The sequence below is a fragment of the Tursiops truncatus genome, chromosome 11, assembly GCF_011762595.2.
Source record: "Tursiops truncatus isolate mTurTru1 chromosome 11, mTurTru1.mat.Y, whole genome shotgun sequence".
Lineage (NCBI taxonomy): Eukaryota > Metazoa > Chordata > Mammalia > Artiodactyla > Delphinidae > Tursiops > Tursiops truncatus.
Window position 1 is genome coordinate 51,769,636 of NC_047044.1, and position 22,597 is coordinate 51,792,232.

Below are 22,597 nucleotides of genomic sequence, written 5' to 3' on the forward strand. Positions count from 1 at the left end.
GGCTCACGGGCCCAGCTGCTCCGAGGCCTGTGGGATCTTCCCAGACTGGGGCATGAACCCGTGTCCCCTGCATCGGCAGGCGGACTCTCAACCACTGCGCCACCAGGGAAGCCCGAGTTTGTTATTTTTCACATTTATGCAGTCTGAGAGGCCAGGAGGAGGGGGAAAATATCAGAGGCCCCTCTAGCTCTAACATTAAAGCTCCCTGTTCAGAAATTATTTAAAAGCCTTGTCTTAAAACAGATAAATTATGTGGCAGTCTTATTATTAAAAAAAAAGACCTCATCTTTTAAAAGAGAATGTCCCTATTTATTTATTTATTTATTTATTTTTGCATATGCAGGCCTCTCATTGTTGTGGCCTCTCCTGTTGTGGAGCACAGGCTCCGGACGCGCAGGGTCAGCAGCCATGGCTCATGGGCCCAGCCGCTCCACGGCACGTGGGATCCTCCCGGACCCGGGGCACGAACCTGTGTCCCCTGCATCAGCAGGTGGACTCTCAACCACCGCGCCACCAGGGAAGCCCCCTATTTATTTTTTATATAAATTTATTTATTTAGGCTGCACTGGGTCTTAGTTGTGGCACACAGGATCTTTTAGTTGTGGCATGCGGACTTGTAGTTGCAGCATGCATGCAGGATCTAGTTCCCCAACCAGGGATTGAACCTGGGCCCCCTGCAATGGGAGTGTGGAGTCTTACGTACTGGACCACAGGGGAAGTCCCATGAAGTATTTTAATATATATGTTTCTTTAATATGTAGGCAAAGATAATTTAACCATATAATGTACTAGTAACCTTTCAAGCAATGAAATTATATACCTTTGTACCCTGAATACTGGTATTTATTTTTTAAAAACCCAAAATATTATTTTATGTTTAACACTTTTCAAGTGGCAGCTCTAGTAATAACTTTCATCAAAATGAAAAAAAAATGTCAAGGTCAGTATTTTGCTTTACACAAAAACATGTATCAGTCAAAATGTGCTTACAAAGTATCTCAACTTAAATCTGTCTAGTGAAATAAACACCGAAATATACAGATCAACCAGCATTTAAATTTTACCCCAAGCCAGAAGTTTCACAGAAAAACTTCAGTCTACCAGTAGCAGTCACTGAGAATGGCTAATGTGATCATAGTACTAAACAAAGAGAATAATTTAGAAACCGAATTTTCCTTCTCCAAAAAACACTTCACTGGCATTTAACAGTACAGAGAGCAGACCATATCTCACGCTGCTAAATCTATCAGTCAAATTTTGATTCCTTTCTATTTCTATGTTTTGTTTACTGTATCTCAACAGAGTTTTGGTAAACAAAACTAACCCTTGCACACCCTCCATCCACACTTTAAAAAACAAAAACAAAACAAACAAAAAAAACACCCAAAGGCATTAACACTAAAGGCTAAAGGGATATGTAGCCTCAATATTGGGGAAAACTTATCACTCAGAAGGATAGATACTTACAGGTGGAGAAAGTTCTAATAAATCTTGTATTCTATTCAGAATATCCTCAATGAAAGGATTCATTTGTTTACTGAATAAAGGCAAAAAGGAAAACCACAATTACATAAATAACAGTGCTTGGCAAAGTGCGGAAATGCCAAATCCCTCTTTAAGGCAGAACTAAAAAAAAAAGTTCAGTGCTAAGGTAGTCACATGTGATCATTCAGACTAGCTATGATTTTTTTAAACTACGATTTTATAAGCCTAAGAATAAGTAGTTTTCATACCAAAAGCTGGTACTAGTAAAGAATAATACAATATAAAACAGATTAAGTTCAAAATGTATTTCCAAGGAGTATCATCTTTAGAATTTCACAGAAGCCATAGAGTTATCTACAGCAGTAAGACCGTTAAGTAACTAATGTCATTAGTGATGACAGGTGTTACATACAAAAATATTCAAACAAATCACTGTTTAATGATGAACAAAGTACCTGGCTAAAGAGAAGGAAAAGAAATCGTAACATCATGATACAAAAAGGAACACCAAAATTTTACAAAAGCCTTAGGACGAAAAGACCAAATCTACCACAGGCTCTTAGAAAATAATTTACATCTTACTTAACAATCTTAAAAACAAGAATTAAACATTATAGATGAAATTTTGTACTTACTTCAGAGATTTGACAAATCTAGAAAACAGGTAAGCAGTTCTGCTCCGTACTTTTGCACTAGAGTGCCGCAGACCCCTGTGATCTAAGAAAGCCATCTAAAGAAACAGAGACACTTTTACTATTTCTGTACTTATTTAAGGCTTTTATTGCTATTGTCATGACACATTTTTGTTCATACCAAATTCTACTTTTTAGCTCTAGAAGGGAAGAACTAGGTACATATAAAAAGTAAGCCTACACTACACACAAACAGGCCTTTGAGTATTTGTTTTAAATAACTGACTAGACACTCCATTTTAAAGGAATGGAGGAGGGGTTAGTGTCAGTGTGTTGAAGAGTTTTTGAGAGCTTCTGGCTCTGGAAAAAGTAATAAAAGAAAGATAGAATACTATCTGCTCATTAGCTGAAACACACGGAAAATAAAAGTTGAGAGTAAAGTGTATACTTACTAGTACACATGGAATGTGTTGAGGTTCAACTGTGAAAAACTTTTCATATCTAACAACAGTTTCGAAGAACTCCAATGTCACAGATGTGTGCTGGTAGGAACTAACTCCTGATGTTACCAACTGGAGCAGGAAAAAGTTAAGAAATCTATCCTTATTTACTGCAACATCAAAATGTCCCAGTATTAACATATATTAAGCTCTAACAATTAAGGAACTCACATTAGCTTATATGAAAACAGAAAATTATGTTCAAAATAAATTATCTTTAGTATACTTACAGTTCGCATCATATCCTGCAAAGCACTAGCTTTTGAAACATCACCTGAGAAGTGAGCACCATGAGATACTGGAAGAGCTTCTGCCAACATATACAGCAATCTTATTGCCACTTCAACTTCCATAAACCTTGTAGTCTGCCAATTCCTACCAAGGTATATAATATGTCGGTGAAATCTGAATATAAACTTTCTATACAACTAGTGATGCACGAGATAAAAAGACACCAACCGAAGCCTCTTGAATTATTAAACAGTCACAGCAATTGTTAATTTTGCCAGGCAACATAATTCATATCACAAAAGTATACAAAACTAATGAAATCCATTTTATTGACATTCCAAAGAGCAGTATTTCCCCCCAAGGATCAAGATAAATCAGAGGCAAGTGCATTGTTTCAGAGATACACGTAAGATCTTCATAAGTAACATAAATTAATAAGTCACGTGAATCACTTATGGTAGACCATCATCAGGGAGAAAAGGAAAGAGGTGACTTGTTAGAAACAGCGTAACAAACTTACTGCAGGGTAGAACTAAAAACTCTGCGAACAGAAGCCAGCAGTAACTCGGGTGAAACTTGAGCAAGCCTGTCCAACAATAACTTCAGTTGTTTTCTGTATTCTACAAACATGGCTTCGTCTTCACCCTATGATATTTTAAAAATTCCATTAAAAAACATAAAAGATCTTAAAACACATAAAATGGTGAGTTCTCACTAGTTTTTGTATTTACAAATTTAATACACTTTTATTTTTTCATTAATATTTATTTATGTAGGAAAATGTACTATGCTCAGTAGCCTTTCCCCTCCTGCTCACAAATAATTATTTCTGAACACAGCCCTAGACCATGAAAGCCTAGAGCCAGAAATAGCATAGGGAGGATGTTAAAAACAAAAGTCTAACAGGAAAGAGTTATTGAGGGACAATTAAGCAAAGGACAGATAATGCAAGGCTTTGGGGAAAAAACAAAAACAAGAGTCTAAGCCAGGATGGGTTCATGTAGGGCTCTGTGAGAACTCTGGCATCTTATTTATACTCCTTGTATCTCACTGTCCACTTTAAGAACTGCAATAATATCACATGATTTAAGATATTATATGTAATGAGCCTAGCACTTCATAAGTGCATGGTGTGTTGGTGATCATCACCATTGTTCTTTTACAGTTAGAAGTTTTTGAATGCCTGAAGTGGGTAACAGAACACGTTAGCACACAACTAGACAGTACACGCCATCACTGAGTTGCTAGAAAGCACCGATGACCCTTGTGATTGATGAGAAGCTGACTCACTGACAACCCTGGACAAGTCTTTAACCAGAATAAGTCCAGAGACGGTTAAGTACCTCATTCCTACTCTCCCACAGACAATTATGATCTGAGGTCCATCAACTGGGCTTCAACTGATCACTCTTACTAAATATAAAGTGAAATATGATCACCAATAATACTGTCAATATTTATGAAGTTCAATGCTACAAAGTGTTTTTAAAAGGGTCATTTTAAAGAGGGACAAAATACAAAAAAATGAAGGATTATGAAAGTTTCCATTAATTTCACCTAAGTAGAGGTCAATATAAACAAGACTAGGGACTTCCCTAGTGGTGCGGTGGTTAAGAATCCACCTGCCAATGCAGGGGACACGGGTTTAAGCCCTGGTCCGGGAAGATCCCACATGCCGTGGAGCAACTAAGCCCATGTGCCACAGCTACTGAGCCTGCGCTCTAGAGCTCGTGAACCACAAGTACTGAGCCTGTGTGCTGCAACTACTGAAGTCTGCATGCCTAGAGCCTGTGCTCCGCAACAAGAGAAGCCACTGCAACGAGAAGCCCATGCACTGCAAAGAAGAGTAGCCCCCACTTGCCACAACTAGAGAGAAAGCCCGTGAGCAGCAATGAAGACCCAATGCAGTCAAAAAACAAAAACAAAACCCCAAGACTAATTTTTTAAGATAATCAAAACTTGGAATATTAATTTGATGTAAGTAAACAAAATTAAAACTGATTTCTCCTCAATGCAAAATTCTTACCTCATTTTCAAAGTTATATTCTTCATCATAGGTTAATTTTTTCATAACGGCCAACATGATTGCCTAAAATTAAGAACAAAATACCTTTTGTCAGTCTCCTTTAATTTCATATAATTTGAAATTAAGCTACATTTCAAGGCAGACTGCAGACGTAGATTCTATTATTGGTTTAAAAGAAACAAAAAGAAGTCAATTACCTCTACATTAGCTTTTTGCTGATCAGAGAGCACTGTAAGCTGTTGAAAGAAAGCAATCATTTATTAGCTTTCCTAAAGTTATACTTGCTTATCAGAATATTTTTCTGATCAGTTAAGATCTTTTCAAACATGCACACAGCTTTTCTGGAGGACAGTTTGACAGTACATTTCTATATATGAAATGTACCTAACCTAAGATCTATCAATTTCACTTCTAGTAAGTAACTTGACATGTAGGCAAAGACATGTAGATGAATTTGATTTTAAAAGGCACTTATAAATGTATTCAGCAAAGAAGTAGATTATAGAACAGCAAAGTATGATCTCACTTTGTTTTTAAACAAGGCCAAAGAAGCCTAGAAATCCATTATGAGATACACAGTGGGACTATCAATACTGATACCAATTTTAACTTTCTTCATACCTTTCCACATTGCCTAAAATTTCTTAAAATATGCATGCAGAAACATATTAGGTTTATAACAGAAGCTAAACTCAGTTTGGAAAAAAATTATTTTAAGCTTGACTCAATTCAACTAATTCTATGTAAATATCAATAAAATAGGAATGGCTCTCACCTAATGTCATAATGAGAAATCACTAATTCTTTAAAAGGCTACATGCTATCAATATAATATGGGAGGTTCATACCTTCTACATTTTAAGGTCTATTATTGGAAGCAACTCTCTAGGGGGAAACTTTTAATTGTAAAAAAAAAATTGTTTATAAGAAATGATGCATATGTAATTAAAATAACGAACCACGGGGACTTCCCTGGTGGTGCAGTGGTTAAGAATCCGCCTGCCAATGAAGGGGACACGAGTGTGAACCCTGGTCCGGGAAGATCCCACATGCCATGGAGCAACTAAGCCCGGGCACCACAACTACTGAGCCTGTGCTCTGGAGCCCGCTCGCCACAACTACTGAGCCCGCATGCTGCAACTACTGAAGCCTGCATGCCTAGAGCCTGGGCTCCACAACAAGAGAAGCCACCAGAATGAGAAGCCCATGCACTGCAATGAAGAGTAGCCCCCGCTCGCCACAACTAAAGAAAGCCCGTATGCAGCAACGAAGACCCAACGCAGCCAAAAATAAATAAATTAAAAAAAAAAAAAAAAAAAATGAACCATGTTTAACAAAATTTCTACTGTATTTAGAAATAAACAGAGGGGGCTTCCCTGGCGGTCCAGTGGTTAAGACTCTGCGCTCCCAATGCAGGGGGCACGGATTCAACCCCTGGTCGGGGAACTGAGACCCTACATGCCACACAGCCAAAAAAATAAATAAATAAAAATAAACAGATTCATGGAGTTCCCTGGTGGTCTAGTGATTAGGATTTGGTGCTTTCACTGCTGGGGCCCAGGTTCAACCCCTGGTCGGGGAACTGAGATCCCGTAAGCCGTGCAAAGCAGCCAAGATTTAAAAAAAGAAAAAGAAATAAACACAGATTCAAAATAAAAAAAACCCCTAAACCTATAACTAATTCTGAAGCTTTTTAGTCTAGTGAATTTTAGAACCTGGCCATTTCTGTTTTTTGGCTAAGAAGTTTAAAGAAAAAAAAAAGATGAAAATACATTAATAATTAACAGTAAATGTCATTAGAGTGTAGAATTATGAGTATTTTCTTGTTTTCATTTTTCCTGTATTTTCCAATTCTCTATTGCTTTTCTATATTATCTACTGGACAAAAAGATTAAAATAAGGACTTACCTGTTTCAAAATATGAAGATAATCATAACAAAATCCAATAATGTTAGAAGAGATGTCATCATCCTCATGAACTAGGAGCTGCAACATCAGTGCCACCTTTGTTTCAATAGCTTGTAGTGCCTCTTGAGCATTCTTGATATCCCCATTCTTAATTAATTTAGTCCAGCTAACTATCAATGACTGTCCCATTCCATTTACCAGTTTAGAAAATCTGGCCAGGAAGTCAACATCTTCTTCCTACAAATGATCAATACTTCAATTTAAAACCAACCACCTAAGAGGGAAAACTCTAAACTTAGGTATGGGTCAAAGACCAATCATAGGAGTCATTTTTATTTTATTTATTTATTTTTTATTTTTTGCTGCATTGAGTCTTCATTGCCACGCACCAGCTTTCTCTAGCTGCAGCGAGCTGGGGCTACTCTTCGTTGCGGTGCGTGGGCTTCTCATTGCAGTGCTCTAGGCACGCGGGCTTCAGCAGTTGTGGCATTGGGGCTCAGTAGTTGTGGCTCATGGGCTCTAGAGCACAGGCTCAGTAGTTGTGGCACATGGGCTTAGCTGCTCTGCAGCATGTGGGATCTTCCCGGACCATGGCTTGAACCCATGTCCCCTGCATTGGCAGGCGGATTCTTAACCACTGTGCCATCAGGGAAGTCCCAGGAGTCATTTTTAAACTAACATTAGACACTAACAATTCTACCATTTTGACTGGGAAATCTTAAGAGTTTGAATTCTTCTACTATTATTATCCATTAGTACTAACTCTTCAAAGCAACTTTTTTTAATGATTATAGTCATGTAGACATTGCCAACTTATAAAAGCTTAAAAAAAAGAGATCTGGGCTTCCCTGGTGGTGCAGTGGTTGAGAGTCCGCCTGCCGTTGCAGGGGACACGGGTTCGTGCCCCGATCCGGGAGGATCCCACATGCCGTGGAGTGGCTAGGCCCGTGAGCCATGGCCGCTGAGCCTGCGCGTCTGGAGCCTGTGCTCCGCAACGGGAGACGCCACAACAGTGAGAGGCCCGCGTACCACAAAAAGAAAAAAAAAAAAAAAAAGAGATCTGTGGTTTCAAAACCTTCTCTCTAAACCGCTGAATTTAGTAAATATGCTCTAATAAATTTAATGCTGCCATATTATGCTATGTATAAGAATTTACAACAGCCCTTTCTGATACTATTTAATTTGAACCTCAACTGCACTACAAAGAGATAAAACTGCTATTATAATAATCTGCCTAAGGTCACATCAGCACTAATTCTAGAACTTAAAATTAGGTTATTTTCATTAATTATCCTTATGATGTTTCCTACAGAAAGAGATTTTCACCTTCACCATTTTAAATCTTTTACCAGGGACTAAATAAGACAATTATCAGCAGTGTAAGAAAACACTACTATTTGTCAGCTAGGAAAATACCAGAGGTGTTGTACTCCGGACATATCAACAATACAAAGACTTCTCAGTAATTCTTTACCAATATCACAGGTAAAATTAAAAATAAAAACCTTCAAATTCAGTTTCTAAATTACTAATTTACCACATTCAGCCCTAATTCTGCTGACGCTAAACTTTAACAGCTCAAATGAATGTGATGAAAATATAACATTTATAATTAAGTCTAATTTAGGTCAAAATGCATTGCCATGCTTCTTAAAGTGTGGTCCATGAATCAGCAGTATCACAGAGAGTTTGTTAGAAACGCACAATTGTAAGTACCATCCCAGATCTTCAAGTTTAAGTCTGGTATAATCTATTGTTCAAGGCAAATGTTACAGATAACGTATGGCTTTCTAGATACAATGTTTCATTATTATAACGTCAAGGAAGTTTCCAGCATTTAAAAACAAAACAAAAAGAAAAAGAAAAGGAAAGCATATTTAAATTACTGCCTATCCTAATTTGTTCTAACATTTTCAAAACCTTATACATAAATTTACTGACCTGGTCAATGCTGAAAAACCCAGCAGACTGTAATACTCGACACAAAGATTCTACTAGTTTCATTTTATCAACAGGATCCATTCCTTTATTTACAATTTCAAATAAACAATCACATGCTTCTTCCCGTAGAACTTCTATTGACATATGACCTAGCAGCATATTTATAAACCTGGCAATGGTGAAATAAAATTGTTACAATATTTTCAAATTCATGAGTTTTACATACTGTATTTTGTAGGTTTACATTTTTAAAATATAGGTTAACTTACCTATCATTGGCTATAAGGGATAAGTCTATCCAAGAGACATAAGCCCCAACTACTTCAAGGCACTGACATGTTACTTCTGAATTAGTATACTGATAGTTTTGTAGAATTTGGTACCATGATTCCACCAAGTTTGGAATGCACTGTTCCCTCATGGTATCTTTTATGAGAGTATTCCTACGAGCCTCCTAAAAGACAAAACAAAGTACCATATACACAATTAAAGTAGACTACCTCCCAAAATAATGTTTAACATCTGAATAATAGTCGCACACAGTAATTTCCTCACCACTAAACTTCCAGACTTGTTAACACATTCACTGCCGCTATTTCCTATTTATCTGCTCTAAAATCATAACCTGTGATTCTAATTCCTCCTTCCATTCTACTCATTTCCTCAGACACAATTTCTTATTAAACACAAACTATAAATAAACATTGCTTAGAAATCTTAACCATGTGATAAAAGTTATTTCTCAATATTATACAAATACTTAAAATTACTTAAGAGAATAGCAATTACTTAAATGTTACAAACATATTTGACATACAATGACCTCAAATTATCATACACATTTGAATTAAGCTATTTCCATTGTATTCTTTAAGAAAAAGGAGAAAGTTATATTGGGTAATACAGAAATAGAGAAAGACTAAGGTGATGGGCTATGTGACTAACTGAGAATACAGAAGAACCCAGCACTGATTCATAAGCAATGCTTTTTCCTCACTCGTTGACTATAAAGCAGTAGTAAATATAGGCCACATTTGTCTATAGATTCATAGGAAAAAGTCAATTTGTGTATTTCTCTAGAGAAAGTTCTTGCCTGGTTAAAAAAAAAATCTGAATACTCTAATTTCACCCTACACCTGGAAAAAAAACCCAAGTTTAAATTCCTTTGTAAAACAAAATTCAAAACGTTGAGTAAATTTATAAGTATTCTTAATAAAGTTTTATCTCAAAAAAAAACAATAAAAAACTCTTCTTGATCCTTTTATTATATGCCCACCACCTCCTACAATATCTACATTAAAAACTTAAAATTAATAGGAAGTTACTTGCCTCTGATGTATGCACCACATCACGATCCACCAACTCTGAATCAATAGCCATGAGAATTCGGAGGTACAGATCTACTCCCCTTGGATTTAGGTCCACTACTGAGAGAATGTCAAAAAAAAACTTGGGCCATTTAGTGAGATATTCTGTAACAAAAAGCAAGGCGAAGACTTGGGCTGCTTTATTTCGTATAAAGGTCTTCTCTGGTTGGGGATTCAGCATCTGACAAACAGGGAAATAGTTCATAAAATCAAATGTAAATGGAAAAGACTCAAACGTTGTTTTCCTATTTATCATTAATAGGCAAAACTCCACCAAACTTCACTAGGCTCTAGAACAGCTGTGCAACAAATATGCTTGAGAATTACCAAAGTTCTGAGGTGACTAGCCAGATGGAGAACAATCAAATGAACAAAGGTGCTAACCGTTACACCTCTCTCACACTTTCAGAGAAAAGTTTCACGGGCAGAGCGTTAGTAGTTCCTATAATTTTTTCTAAGAAGAAAAAAAATTCAATGATTTTTCTTCTACCTGCTTGCTCTTTAAGGAAAATAAACATCCTAGCTACACAACTGCTTTAATACGTTAAGATTAGCTAAAATTAATGAAAAAGAATGTACTGAATAAAGAACTCTATTGGCTCCTCTGAAAAGGGCTCTTTCTTAAGAGGCTGTCCAGGAGAGCTCACCTTAAGTGTGAACAGAAAAGCCACTCTTGTCAAGTAGTTAAAAACATATTACATTTTAAAACCAAAGTTTCCACCATGTGTCATGGACAGAATGACAGCTTCAATTATCAATATAATTTAAAGTTATTGCTAAGTTTTCATCTACCCATGATCTTCAAAAACAGCACTTTCTAAAAGAGCTACATGATGAAATGGAGGATAAATGAGTGACATTTTTGAGGTGAAGTTGCAAACTCTTGCAAAAATAAAAATTTAAATATCTGGCAATTTGAGGCACTAAATGTAAAAACTACTATTTTACCTGAGCTTGAAGCCAAGATATGAGTGTCTCCCTAATCAGTTGTTGTTGAACAGTAGTTAGTTCTGAATATCTGTTCAAAATAGGGAAGAAAAATAACAATGATAATGTTTAGTGTCTGTGGTTTTAAAAAAGTAACAGCCTCTTATAAATTTGAATGAGAAAATTTGTACAGCACTCGACTATCTAAAATTCCCTAAAACAAATTGATAATACCTCTCATTACTGCTTTAAAGACAAGGGTGGGAGAGGCAGGTGGGGTATCAATACTGATCTTTGTTTTGTGGTTCAGTTCATGTTAAAACAAAATGGCAGCTACACAATTTTTCAGACGAAAATACACCCATGGTCTCAGGTCTGTGGTTTACAGAATAAATCATTAGGCAAACTAAGGATCCCCAGAGCAGCAATTGACTGTTTTTACTTAAATTAGGCAGGGGTTCTAAATACAAGTGCCCACACTGCCACTCAACTCTAACAGAGAGTCATTGTTCAGAGAAACAGGCTCAGTATTGCTAGATCTTCTAATTTCTTCCAGAGAAGCTGGAAATCTACTTTTTTCCTGTGAAATGACTGGATTTTTATATGTAACCAATGAACTCAGTATTTTTAAAACACTTTTTGGGATAAATCAAAATACATCTATGAGCTGGATATGACATATACCATCAATTTACAACCTATGTTATGGTGTCCCCAAAGACGGAAAAACTAATTTAAAAAATGGCCTCTCGGGACTGCCCTGGTGGCGCAGCGGTTAAGAATCCGCCTGCCAATGCAGGGGTCACGGGTTCAATCTCTGGTGCAGGAAGATCCCACAAGTCACAGAGCAACTAAGCCCATACACAACTACTGAAGCCCGTGCGCCTAGAGCCTGTGCTCTGCAACGAGAAGCCACCACAATGAAAAGCCTGGGCACCACAACGAAGAGTAGCCCCTGCTCGCTGCAACTAGAGAAAGCCTGACTGCAGCAACAGAGACCCAACATCGTCAAAAAGAAATTAATTAATTAATTATTTTAAAAGTTAAAAAAAAAAAGCCCTCTCCCCACAAATCTCAGGGAGAAAAGCCTTACTTGTATTTAACTTGATGTTCTAGTACTTGAAAGCAGAAAAATTTAATGTGATCATCACTGAAAAAGAAAAAAAAAGAAAAATTAGATAAGCAGAATATGAATTAGGGAAAACAAATCAAAGTTAAAATAGTAATGAATAAACTACAGTTGAAAAGTTTCTCAAACTAAACCTTTGGCTTATTGATCTCAAGTTTTACATTCACATCCATTTGTTTAAAAAGCTAAGAGAACTTTTTATGTTATACAATATTCAATGGAAATCTGGCAAATGGAATAACCAAAAAAATTTGAGCTGCATTTTAAGTACATACAGTGCTTTTGCAAACAGAAGGCGTTCCCCCTAAATTCTAGACGTTAGGATTCCCAGAACAACTTCTACGTTTTACAATAGAAAGGCTAGATGTAAAATTACAAATGGTAGGACAGCCAGAGACTGAGTCAAACCAGAAATGGTCATCAAAGTCATACTTAAAAGTTCTACTGCAGTCAAATCCAAAGCAAGCAGAGTCACCCGGACTGGCAGTCCAGCCCCCAAAATTCATACAGAAAACCAAGTTACCAATATATTGCCCTTATAAAAGGGGAGTAAAAACCAACACCCACCCATCATCCACTTCCAACTGTGTCTCTAGGGGTGACGGCAGAGCTGCAGTGAGCCAGCTACAAACTCTGACCAAGTCCCGTTAGTGAACAACAATCTGTTCATCTTAATACAGTTGGTCTAGGCCAGGCTTAGTCATGGAACAATTTTTCATATACAAAGCTAACTAGTCAATACAAGAATGGAGGTGTTATCTTCATTTAGACTACATCAATTAACCAAAAAATAATAATAATTTCACACTTAAGAAAATGAAACTTAATTTTTTAAAGTTTTTTAAAAAGTTACATTTAATTTGCATCTCTTCTAAGACCCTAGGGTTTCTAATCTTATCATGGATGGCACTGAAGCTTTAACTAATTATGTGACTTAGATCTTCCACTCAAAATATAAACTATAGGGAGCCTTTAATTAAAAGCCAGCCCTTATTTACTCTAAGACATATAGATATTCTCAAAACCAACTTTCACTAAACTGGAGCACTTCCTTTTGGCTATAAAATGTAGTGACTGATATCCACAGCATGCCAAGAACTCTAGCTAGGAGTCATCACTGACCTCTATAAACTTCTACTCCCACTAGTAGAGTTGTTTATTTACAACTAGTCAGCTGTGTTTCCCCAAGCCTCACTATGTGTGTTGTACTTCTTTTGTATGTAAGTAACTTAATTATCATATAAACTAATGAAATGAGTATGATGACAGTTTATATTTTCATAAAAATTAAGTTGAATGCTTTAGAAAGAGTTCATAGGAAGTCACACTGCAGGGGGAAAACCTTGGACCTATGTGATGTGAGACAGATAACTTGGAGAGATAGGAACAAATAAATAAAAAGTTTAGAAATCTGTACTCACTGTTCCTCAATCCACTACAGGGACCCAAAGTGGAAATTACAGAGGATCAATTATGGGTGTGATCAACGTTGAGAATGATGAAGTGAATGTTAGTGGCATATATGCAAAGAAAAGTCCTTGGTCCAATATCAAAAGATTAGTAACTAAGTGTTTATATACTTTAAATTAAAATTAAAAATTAAGATATATAAAATTTTTGATTACCTCCTTTACCAACTTTTTAGAAAACCAACTACCCCTCCCCATCATAAGAAGATAAGGAAGTTTCTACTGTATAGAAACTATATGCCACTTGGGATCTACTGCCAGGTACTCAGAATAAGGCAAAGGATATTTTAATGAGAAGTCAATTCTGGAATGGCCAAATTATTAGTTTACTATTTTTCTCATTTCTACACTGAATAGTTTTCCAAAATATAAGTCATAAAATGTTTTTATGAAAACATTTTCCAAACAGGTAAATGTAACAATCCTGTCGAGTTCACAAAAATTTAAATTCTCCTACAAATCACGCAAATTTTGTTTTAGTCACCTGTACGTCCTCTGGGCCAGAGCTTCTGCACACACTTGCCAGGCATCTGGGGAAATCTTTAACTGCTCAAAATAGGCCAGGGCCTGTAAGATTGCAAAGCAGAAAATGCATTTGGAATAGTCAATCTCAATTCTCTGCCAATACTCGATAAAGTTTTCTGGGAGTAGCAAAATAACAACAAAAAAGTGACTAAATAAAAAATAGCTAAACATTGAATTCAGGCTTCTGAGTATGTGCAACTTAGTGATCATTCCTAGGAAAAAAGGTTAAGTAAAAAACAAATTCCATCAGTTGGATACTCCAACCTGTTTCTTTACAGGAAAGGAGACAACACAAAAATGCCCTGCAGGTATCTATGAATTATTAGGAAGATCAAAGAGAAAACACTCAAGTGCTGTGTCAAGTGCTATACTACTGAGGTATATGCAATTATAAAATGGTATATAAACAATATTTTTCCTATTTAATAGCAAACATACTATTAAAGAGGTGATTATAAAAGATGAAACATACTCTGTAGGTCATTTGATCTACTGTTTAACAGAAAAGGAGAGTTATTTAAAATCTTCAGCTATATCATGTAAGTTTCCTAAAAAGTGAGATTAAAGTCGGAGTTCAAGTGCTTGATATGAAGTTTGCAGAAGTACCAAATAACTGAAATGGTCAAAGGTGACACATATACTGTCAAGATATAAAATTATTTTTTCCTTTCAGTTAGAGGTTAAAAAAAAATAAGAAGCAAAAAATCCACTGTATTTAGGTGATAGTTTCCTGTGTTATGTAACTGTATGAATGAGGGAATGGGTTTTCAGACGTGGTCTCAGTGGCTGCTCCCACTGACAGAGGACCAGATAAATGAACGTGAGCAGATGAAGAAGATCACCAAATACTATCTTAAGTGTAAGTAACAGCTATCTTTAGAAATTAAGAATATAGGAACCCAAGCAGCTGCAAAACAATCTAGTTCAGGTGTCTAACAATATCTATTCCATGAAACCTAGAGTTTCCTTTAGGAATACCCCAGGGGCCAGGGCAGGGGACAATGCTGAAGTCAATCGTATACTGCATTACCACCTAATATTTCACTTACCAAAAGAGGAGGGGGAGGTGTGATTCAGCTGCTAGAATTGTCACTGACATACCATTTTCTTTCTTTCTTTTTTTTTTTTTGTGGTACGAGGGCCTCTCACTGTTGTGGCCTCTCCCGTTGCGGAGCACAGGCTCCGGACGCGCAGGCTCAGCGGCCATGGCTCACAGGCCCAGCCACTCCGCAGCATGTGGGATCTTCCCGGACCGGGGCACGAACCCGTGTCCCCTGCATCGGCAGGCGGACTCTCAACCACTGCGCCACCAGGGAAGCCTCATTTTCTTTAAATAATAGCAAGTTTTAAACCAAAGACAGATATTCTATTTTTTTAAGTGATAATAACTTGAAAAATTTCAGTTTTAGCTAGTCTTTGCACTCTGAATCCATGTGATACTAGCATCAAAAAAAACCTGTGGCAATGACGAACAAGTCAAAGCTTTTATCACCCAGTTCTCTCTCGTACCTTCTTTGTAATGCTCCACTGTCTCTAAGTGGCAACAGAGTCAGTTCAGCTACTTACTGCCCATGTAGAAAACAGAGAACTACAGACAGACAATTGGGAACCAGGGTTGGTAGTCATTTATCTTACTACGAAACTGAATTAAGTTCCCACTACTCCTGAATTCCAATATCAGGACTATCAGAACTCACTTTTCCTTAAGATTCCTTGTTTTTCATCCTAATTGTTATGCAGGCTGGCCTAATGGGATATCAAATTAAGCCTGCACCAGGATGCCTAACATAAGCCTGTGACTGATAGAACCCATTTTTATTGATTAAAAACCTAACTTCTATATTAAAACCACTGCCAGTGTACTAGTTTTACTTTTCTGAAAAAGAAAATCATGGCACATTTAAAAAAAAAACCTGGGCTTCCCTGGTGGCGCGGTGGTTGAGAGTCCGCCTGCCGATGCAGGGGATGCGGGTTCGTGCCCTGGTCTGGGAGGATCCCACGTGCCGCGGAGCGGCTGGGCCCGTGAGCCATGGCTGCTGAGCCTGCGCGTCCGGAGCCTGTGCCCCGCAACGGGAGAGGCCACAACAGTGAGAGGCCCGCGTAACGCAAAAAAAAAAAAAAAAAAAAAAAAAAAAAAAAAACCTGTCGGATGGTGGAATTTAATTATAAAACAAAGGATTTCAAAAAAGGAACGTAAAAAATAACAGAAGTTTATTTAATAACTAAACAAATAGTCAAAGATTTTAGTCATAATAACTATGAAGTACCAAGCCAGACTAAAGGTACAGGTCTGTGATGCTTCGACTATGTGACTAAGGGTTTGAAGGCAGGTAGCTTACACTCCCATGAAAAGAAATATTTGTCCATACACAGAAGACATGGACTTTTAATGACTTTTCATGTCCTAACCAGTTTGATAGGTATCTTGTAATTAGCTATTTAAATCTCAATTCTTACTATTTACCTCCATCTGGAGGGCTGGTTACTTCTTTTAACATACTATGCTGGAAACCCCTGGAAATTTTTTACTACTTAAAAAAATCTCTGCTTAAAAGCAGAAAAATTGCTATTTTTTGTGAAATTGTTAAATTGCTATTTTTTGTGAAACTGTTAACCTCGTTTAGCTCATTTATAAAAAATATTCTTTGGGGCTTCCCTGGTGGCGCAGTGGTTGAGAGTCCGCCTGCCGATGCGGGGGACACGGGTTCGTGCCCCGGTCCGGGAAGATCCCGCATGCCATGGAGCAGCTGGGCCCGTGAGCCATGGCCTCTGAGCCTGCGCATCCAGAGCCTGTGCTCTGCAGCGGGAGAGGCCACAACAGTGAGAGGTCTGCGTACCGCTAAAAAATGAAAAAATAAAAAAAAAATAAAAAAAATTCTTTGTTATGAGAAGTAGAAAGAAGAAAATGACTCTCCATCCACTTACCTTATACTTCAAACCACCCACGCATCTTTAAAAAATTTAATTATAGGCTTGCTCTCTAGATTCTTCTATCATTCAGCCATAGTCATGATTACAGGTGTAGGCTAAATTATGTTTAATTGTTTATACTTACCCAAATATCCCAGCACCTCATAATGGATTCTTTGTCATGTGATCATTTTACATAACCTGATGGCATATCATAACTGCTTACTTACATGTCTAAATAACAAGGATGTTAACTATCACTAACATGAGGGTTAAGCAACTTGTTTAGACCAAACCAAGCAATGGGAAAATATAATATGTACACCGGCTACTATGGAAAGTCCCTTGAACAATCCTTTGCATTACAACTTTTAAATAATTAGAAATAGTGATGTGACATAAAGACCTGCCTTGAATTACATGAGATTTTAATACTTTTAAGCCAACTTAAGAGAAAATAAATCACAATCACTCACTGTTTCTGTATTCAGAATATAGTCAAATACCTCAAATTTGTTTCTCTATTCATTTCCACCCAAATTAGACCTTTATCAGATGTATATTTTTGATTCAAGTCCTCTAATGCAAATCTTTCCGTAACATGCTTTAAAAAATGATTAAGCCGACTTAACTTACCCTTTGCCTGAAGTCTGAATCAGCATTTGGATTTAGCCCTAAAAGAGCCTGTTCATCCATCCCTGCTGCTATACTTGGAGTTTTCTGATTACAATAGGCGTGCCCTCTGATCCCACAGAAGAATCCACAAACATCTGCACACACACACACACAAAGTTGAAAGAAAACAATACTTGATAAACAAAATAGATGCTTATCCAGAATATCATAACAAGTGGTAACATTATGCAAAGAAGTTTAAGAGTTAAAAGAACTTCTTTTGAACCTATCCAAATTACAACTAAAGGAGCCTAAGTCTCAGAAGATTGGGTCTGCTAAATACTCCGCTAATGTGTAATTTCTAAAAATCTAAGGTATGCCATTAAGGTTCTCAAATGTTTTTCTTCAAGATCATCAATAAAGTACAGAAAGTCATTCTTTTTCTTGAAATAGAAGTATCTAATTTATGTTATTACCATCTCCAGTAAAATGCAATTGTGCAACTACATTAAGTTTAAAAAAAGACAAATCCAGATCATCTTATTACACTAATTATAATACTTGCTTACTGCCATTTATCAATATCACAATCCTTTAAAAAAAATTAGAATGGCTGACTAAATACAGATCTCAGAGTGCCTTTCTGGAGAGTCTACCAAGTACTTCAGGAGAAGTCAAATGAAAAAGGAGCTAAAGAGTGAAAACAAGTCATTTAGCTTTTGAAAAATGGGCTAGCTCTGCCTTTTACAGATCTCTGCTCTTGCCAGCCCAATTCCAGAAATGTATTTCAAAAACAGTTTTCTAACAGTAGCTATAAAAATTGACAACACTGATTTTTCTTATTTAAGAACTTTTTTTAGTCTCCGGAAAATACTGCATTTTTTCACAATATAGGGTCTAACATTCTCAAGTAAGAACATGACCAGCCCTAAAGGCAACTTGGTTTCTGATAAACTGTTTATTTATCTGCAGAAACAAAAAACAAACTCTACCTGAGGTAGGGAGACCAGATCTTACTACTCCTATTAAAAGGTTGTAAGGCTTTTTTAAAAAAAAAATTATCATAACCAATTAGACCATAACTGATCTAACCAAAGAGAAGATCAGAGCCTAAAGGGGTCAAGTACCTAAATGGGGGATGTGGTGTGGAAGGGGTCACAGCCTTTCGGGAATGGTAAGACCAGGATCAGATCCAGGTTAGAAGACTCCTACTACAACATGCTTTTCTGTCTCCCTGGCTCTGCCTGAGTCAAATGATAAATCAGGATATATGCTGAGAGCCTTGGAGAAGAAAGCTTGACCCCTTCTCTTACGATTACCATCATACTTGCAGACTACAGAGGGGCAGTGTAACTCCCCACTGCCCTCAGGATTAAGATCCAAACACTTTTCAACGACTCCTCACCATTCTGCACCCTAGCCCAGCAAGGCCAGTGGTATTCTGCCTTTCATCTTCTTTGGACACATTGCTCTTTCCTTGTTACTTAGTTAACCTCTGCTTGTTCTTCAGAATTCAGCCTAGAGGTCACCTCTTTCAAAAACGCTACTTTGACCTCTATTGTTCAACTCTCCCAAACTGGATTAGATGCCCCACCTAAATGCTGATACATTGTCACTGTCTGCTTACTACTTTTCTCTCATTAACCTTAAAGGGAAGGAGGGACTGTCTATTTGTCACTGTGTCCCTAGGACATAATATAACATACATTTTGGATTTGGAAAGACCTGTATTGGTACTCTGATCTTGTCATTTTCAAACTAGGGCCACAAAGACAACTACCAAACCTGAGAGAGAGAGCCCTTTCTATGAAACGGGGAAAAAGAGCATCTGACTCATAAAGTTGCAAAGACTTCAATGAGATAAGGTATGTAAAAGCATGCCTGGCACCTAGTGGGTCCTCAATAGCTTATCTATCATTCAGAGCTAGGCACACGGGGGAATGGGAACTACTTGGAGTAATCTAGATTTCTTTCTTTTTTTTTTTTTTTTTTTTTTTTTTTTTGCGGTACGCGGGCCTCTCACTGCTGTGGCCTCTCCCGCTGCGGAGCACAGGCTCCGGACGCACAGGCTCAGCGGCCATGGCTCACGGGCCCAGCCGCTCCGCGGCATGTGGGATCTTCCCGGACCGGGGCACGAACTTGTGTCCCCTGTATCGGCAGGCGAACTCCCAACCACTGCGCCACCAGGGAAGCCCTAGATTTCTTATACTAGTAAACTGGCATTTTGAACAGATGGAAAACCAAAAAGGTACTGTTGAAAATTTGATGACAATTCCCCTGAAAAATGCACACACAGAAAGAAAAGACAATCTGAATTTCTATGAATCCCAGATTAAGTCCTATAAAAGATTCCTTGAATTTGGCATGGCTTTAGGGAAAATTGCGTAAACTTGGTCACTCCGATTCTACCAAGGGAAACAGCAAGTGGTCCTAAGTAAAAACATCGCAAACAAAACAACTTAAGGAAACAAAATTTGTTACAGTTGTCAGCACAGAAAGAATCCCCCACGGAGAAGGCACTTGGATAATAATCAACATGCAATGGTAAATTACTTACATGTATGCAAAAAACGGAAAAGTTACAACCTCTGCAAAAAGGTGACAATGTTCCCAGTAAAAGGTTGTGCATAATGTTCTAACACCGCATAGCGGTGCAGGCTTAAACATTTGTTACAATGTGATAAACACTTCAATTACGCATCTAGCAAATGTTCCGGGGGAAGGCGAGCAACATACTCGAAATATCAAGCCCTAACTCTCCCATGTATAGCCATTAAATCAAGAATCAAAACAATCTGGAAAAATTCCTCTATACCTACTGAAGACTGATCAAAGACCAGGACTGAATCTTTCCAGCCTTTTAACACCACTCTGACAAGTCGCTTTAATAAAACGTAACTTCCCTCAGTAACAACTAGCACTTTCAAACAGTGCTAGTCGTTACAATTAGCACTTTCAAAAGGTACTCCTTTTTTCGGGTTACAGGGAAACATCACGCTTCTCTACTCCTGCAGAATTGTGAGGAAGGGAAAAGCAAAAATGGCGTGCCGTGCTGGCAAATTACTACACAGAAATAATACTTTTTTTTGTCCTGGGACGGGGGTCGGGGGTGGGGTGGGAGGAATCAAGTCTGAGGTCTCTGCAGTTGAAACTGGTGGGACACGCTACAAGTATTACAAACGGGCTCGGCCACTTTTACTATATCGGGGGCCACAGGCAATGGGGGCCCTCCTCGGCCGGCCTTGGCCCCTTCCTTCCCCCGGATCCCTCCCCTAAAGGGAGCCTCGTGGCAACTCGGGTGATGAAACACCCGGCAACGAGCGGCCACGCACTGGGGACGCGCTCAGCCTCGGCGGCCGCAGCTTGTACCCACCCCCACCCAGTCCGCCCAGCCTCTGGGAGCATCGCCATGCAGGGCCCGACCCGCACCACTCCCCGACATGGGGGATCCCCGGGCCAGTCCTCCCGGCCAACTTCCCCGCAGCCTCGCGTGGACCGAGTCGGGTCCGAGTCCCGCCCCGAGCCCCGAGTCACCTTCCCTATCACTCCATCCCGCCTCCCAGCCTGCACTCCCGAGGGCCGGTCAGCAGAGCGGAGCGGCGCCGCAAGCAGGGAGCAGGGAGAGCGGCCCTCGTCCTTGTCACCGTAGTCCTCCGCCACGGCCGCAGCGCTAACCCCGGAGACAGAGCTGGCCGGGGCCGCGCGCCTCTCGCCGCTCCGCGTCCCCCGGCGCCTTCTATTGCGTGGCGTCGGGCAGGCAAGCTAGCAAGCTGGCAGGCGGGATCGGCGCCCCAGGAAGGGAAAGAGCGCGAGGGCCAGCTAACGCTGCTGCCGCCGCCGTCGCCGCTGAGTCAGCGCGAAGCGCGCTCCCCGCGTCGGAGCCGCGCGAACCAAAGCCAGCAGCCTCCTGGAGAGTGCGGACTACGGCCCGCGAACCCGGACCGAGAGCCTACAACTCCCAGCATGCAATGTGCAGGCGACACTTCCGGGCGATGGGGCGCACGCGCTCGCCGGGCGCTCGCCAGGAGACGTGGTCGCCGGGGTCTCTGGTGCATGCTGGGATGGGGGTTCGTGGGAATCTCTCCCGGCTGTAGAGTCCCTTGCTGTTACTGCGCCGGTACAGAGACCCAGGGTTGGGTTTGCTTAGCACGTTCCGTAAAGGCTTAGGTAGGTAGTTGGCACGTTAGAGTATGGAGCTACGGAGAGCCTCACCACGTGGTCCAAACCACGTGTGAGTCAGTTGTTTAATTATTCTCTTTCGCGGTCCCACGTGTTCCCCCGCGTGAGGATCCTCCGAGGAGCGATGAAAATTTTTAATTTTCTTTTTAAACGTACCAGTATTTGTCATTCGTGAAAAGAAGGAGCACTTTCTTAGGAAGTCCTATTCGTAGGTTCCTTCTGTGATACTGTTACTTCGTTTATTCATTCACCGATTAGCTTATTAATACTGAGTAGAGGTAGTGTGGGCACAAGCTGTGTAGATTTGGATAACAGCTCGCCCCACTCCCGTCACCTACCACCCCGCTCACTAGTTGTTAACCTCAGTTTCAGGCGCGTTACATAATCTATCTGTACTTAAGTTTACTCATCAGTGAAACGGTGGATGATAATCATATTGACCTCAAAGTGTTGTTGGCAGGATTAAATTAATACATGTGTTTGGCATACAATAAGTGCTCGTTATTTAGGTTTCATTGTTGATTGTTAAGTATGTACTGAATACAGACTAGGTTGCCCTCACTGGAACTACAGTGAAAAACAAAACTTGGGGGAGGGGAATGGAAGGAAAAGTAGAATAAAATTAATGTTACCATTTAACAGCTACATTTATTTAGTGACCGGCCATGTGCGAGACACTGCACCAGGCATTTCATATATAAAGTATCTCGAATCACTTTTGCATCACGCTTGTAATTTACTCGTTTAAAATGT

The 22,597-nt window shown here is 39.0% G+C and overlaps 1 protein-coding gene and 1 long non-coding RNA gene across 9 annotated transcripts in view; one reads left to right on the forward strand and one right to left on the reverse strand.

Annotated features, from left to right (window-relative positions):
- LOC117314198 (uncharacterized) overlaps nucleotides 1-19,616 on the forward strand; it is a 38,867-nt gene extending 19,251 nt beyond the window's left edge. Inside the window, exon 3 of the long non-coding RNA XR_004528903.2 lies at nucleotides 19,428-19,616. This is a non-coding gene — a long non-coding RNA (uncharacterized lncRNA). The remainder of the gene's footprint in view (nucleotides 1-19,427) is intronic.
- The window catches only part of XPOT (exportin for tRNA), a 37,805-nt gene extending 16,377 nt beyond the window's left edge, over nucleotides 1-21,428 (reverse strand). For 2 of the 8 annotated variants that reach the window (XR_012324305.1, XM_073788419.1), the window contains exons 1-15: nucleotides 17,687-17,820; nucleotides 14,100-14,182; nucleotides 12,111-12,167; nucleotides 11,039-11,108; nucleotides 10,053-10,271; nucleotides 8,993-9,177; nucleotides 8,724-8,892; nucleotides 6,783-7,019; nucleotides 5,072-5,110; nucleotides 4,875-4,937; nucleotides 3,369-3,493; nucleotides 2,848-2,992; nucleotides 2,570-2,689; nucleotides 2,121-2,215; nucleotides 1,468-1,537 (exon numbers count right to left, since the gene is read on the reverse strand). Coding sequence is in view for 7 of the 8 variants with exons in the window: in XM_073788419.1 (XP_073644520.1) it covers nucleotides 1,468-1,537; nucleotides 2,121-2,215; nucleotides 2,570-2,689; nucleotides 2,848-2,992; nucleotides 3,369-3,493; nucleotides 4,875-4,937; nucleotides 5,072-5,110; nucleotides 6,783-7,019; nucleotides 8,724-8,892; nucleotides 8,993-9,177; nucleotides 10,053-10,271; nucleotides 11,039-11,108; nucleotides 12,111-12,167; nucleotides 14,100-14,182; nucleotides 17,687-17,746 (1,737 nt within the window). In the remaining variant the exon portion in view is untranslated. Of the gene's footprint in view, nucleotides 1-1,467; nucleotides 1,538-2,120; nucleotides 2,216-2,569; nucleotides 2,690-2,847; nucleotides 2,993-3,368; nucleotides 3,494-4,874; nucleotides 4,938-5,071; nucleotides 5,111-6,782; nucleotides 7,020-8,723; nucleotides 8,893-8,992; nucleotides 9,178-10,052; nucleotides 10,272-11,038; nucleotides 11,109-12,110; nucleotides 12,168-14,099; nucleotides 14,183-17,686; nucleotides 17,821-20,222; nucleotides 20,464-20,484; nucleotides 20,674-21,199 lie in introns of those variants that run through there. The other 6 variants (XM_019952250.3, XM_019952252.3, XM_019952255.3 and 3 more) reach the window with 6 other exon arrangements.
- Between the last annotated feature and the right edge of the window lie 1,169 nt (nucleotides 21,429-22,597).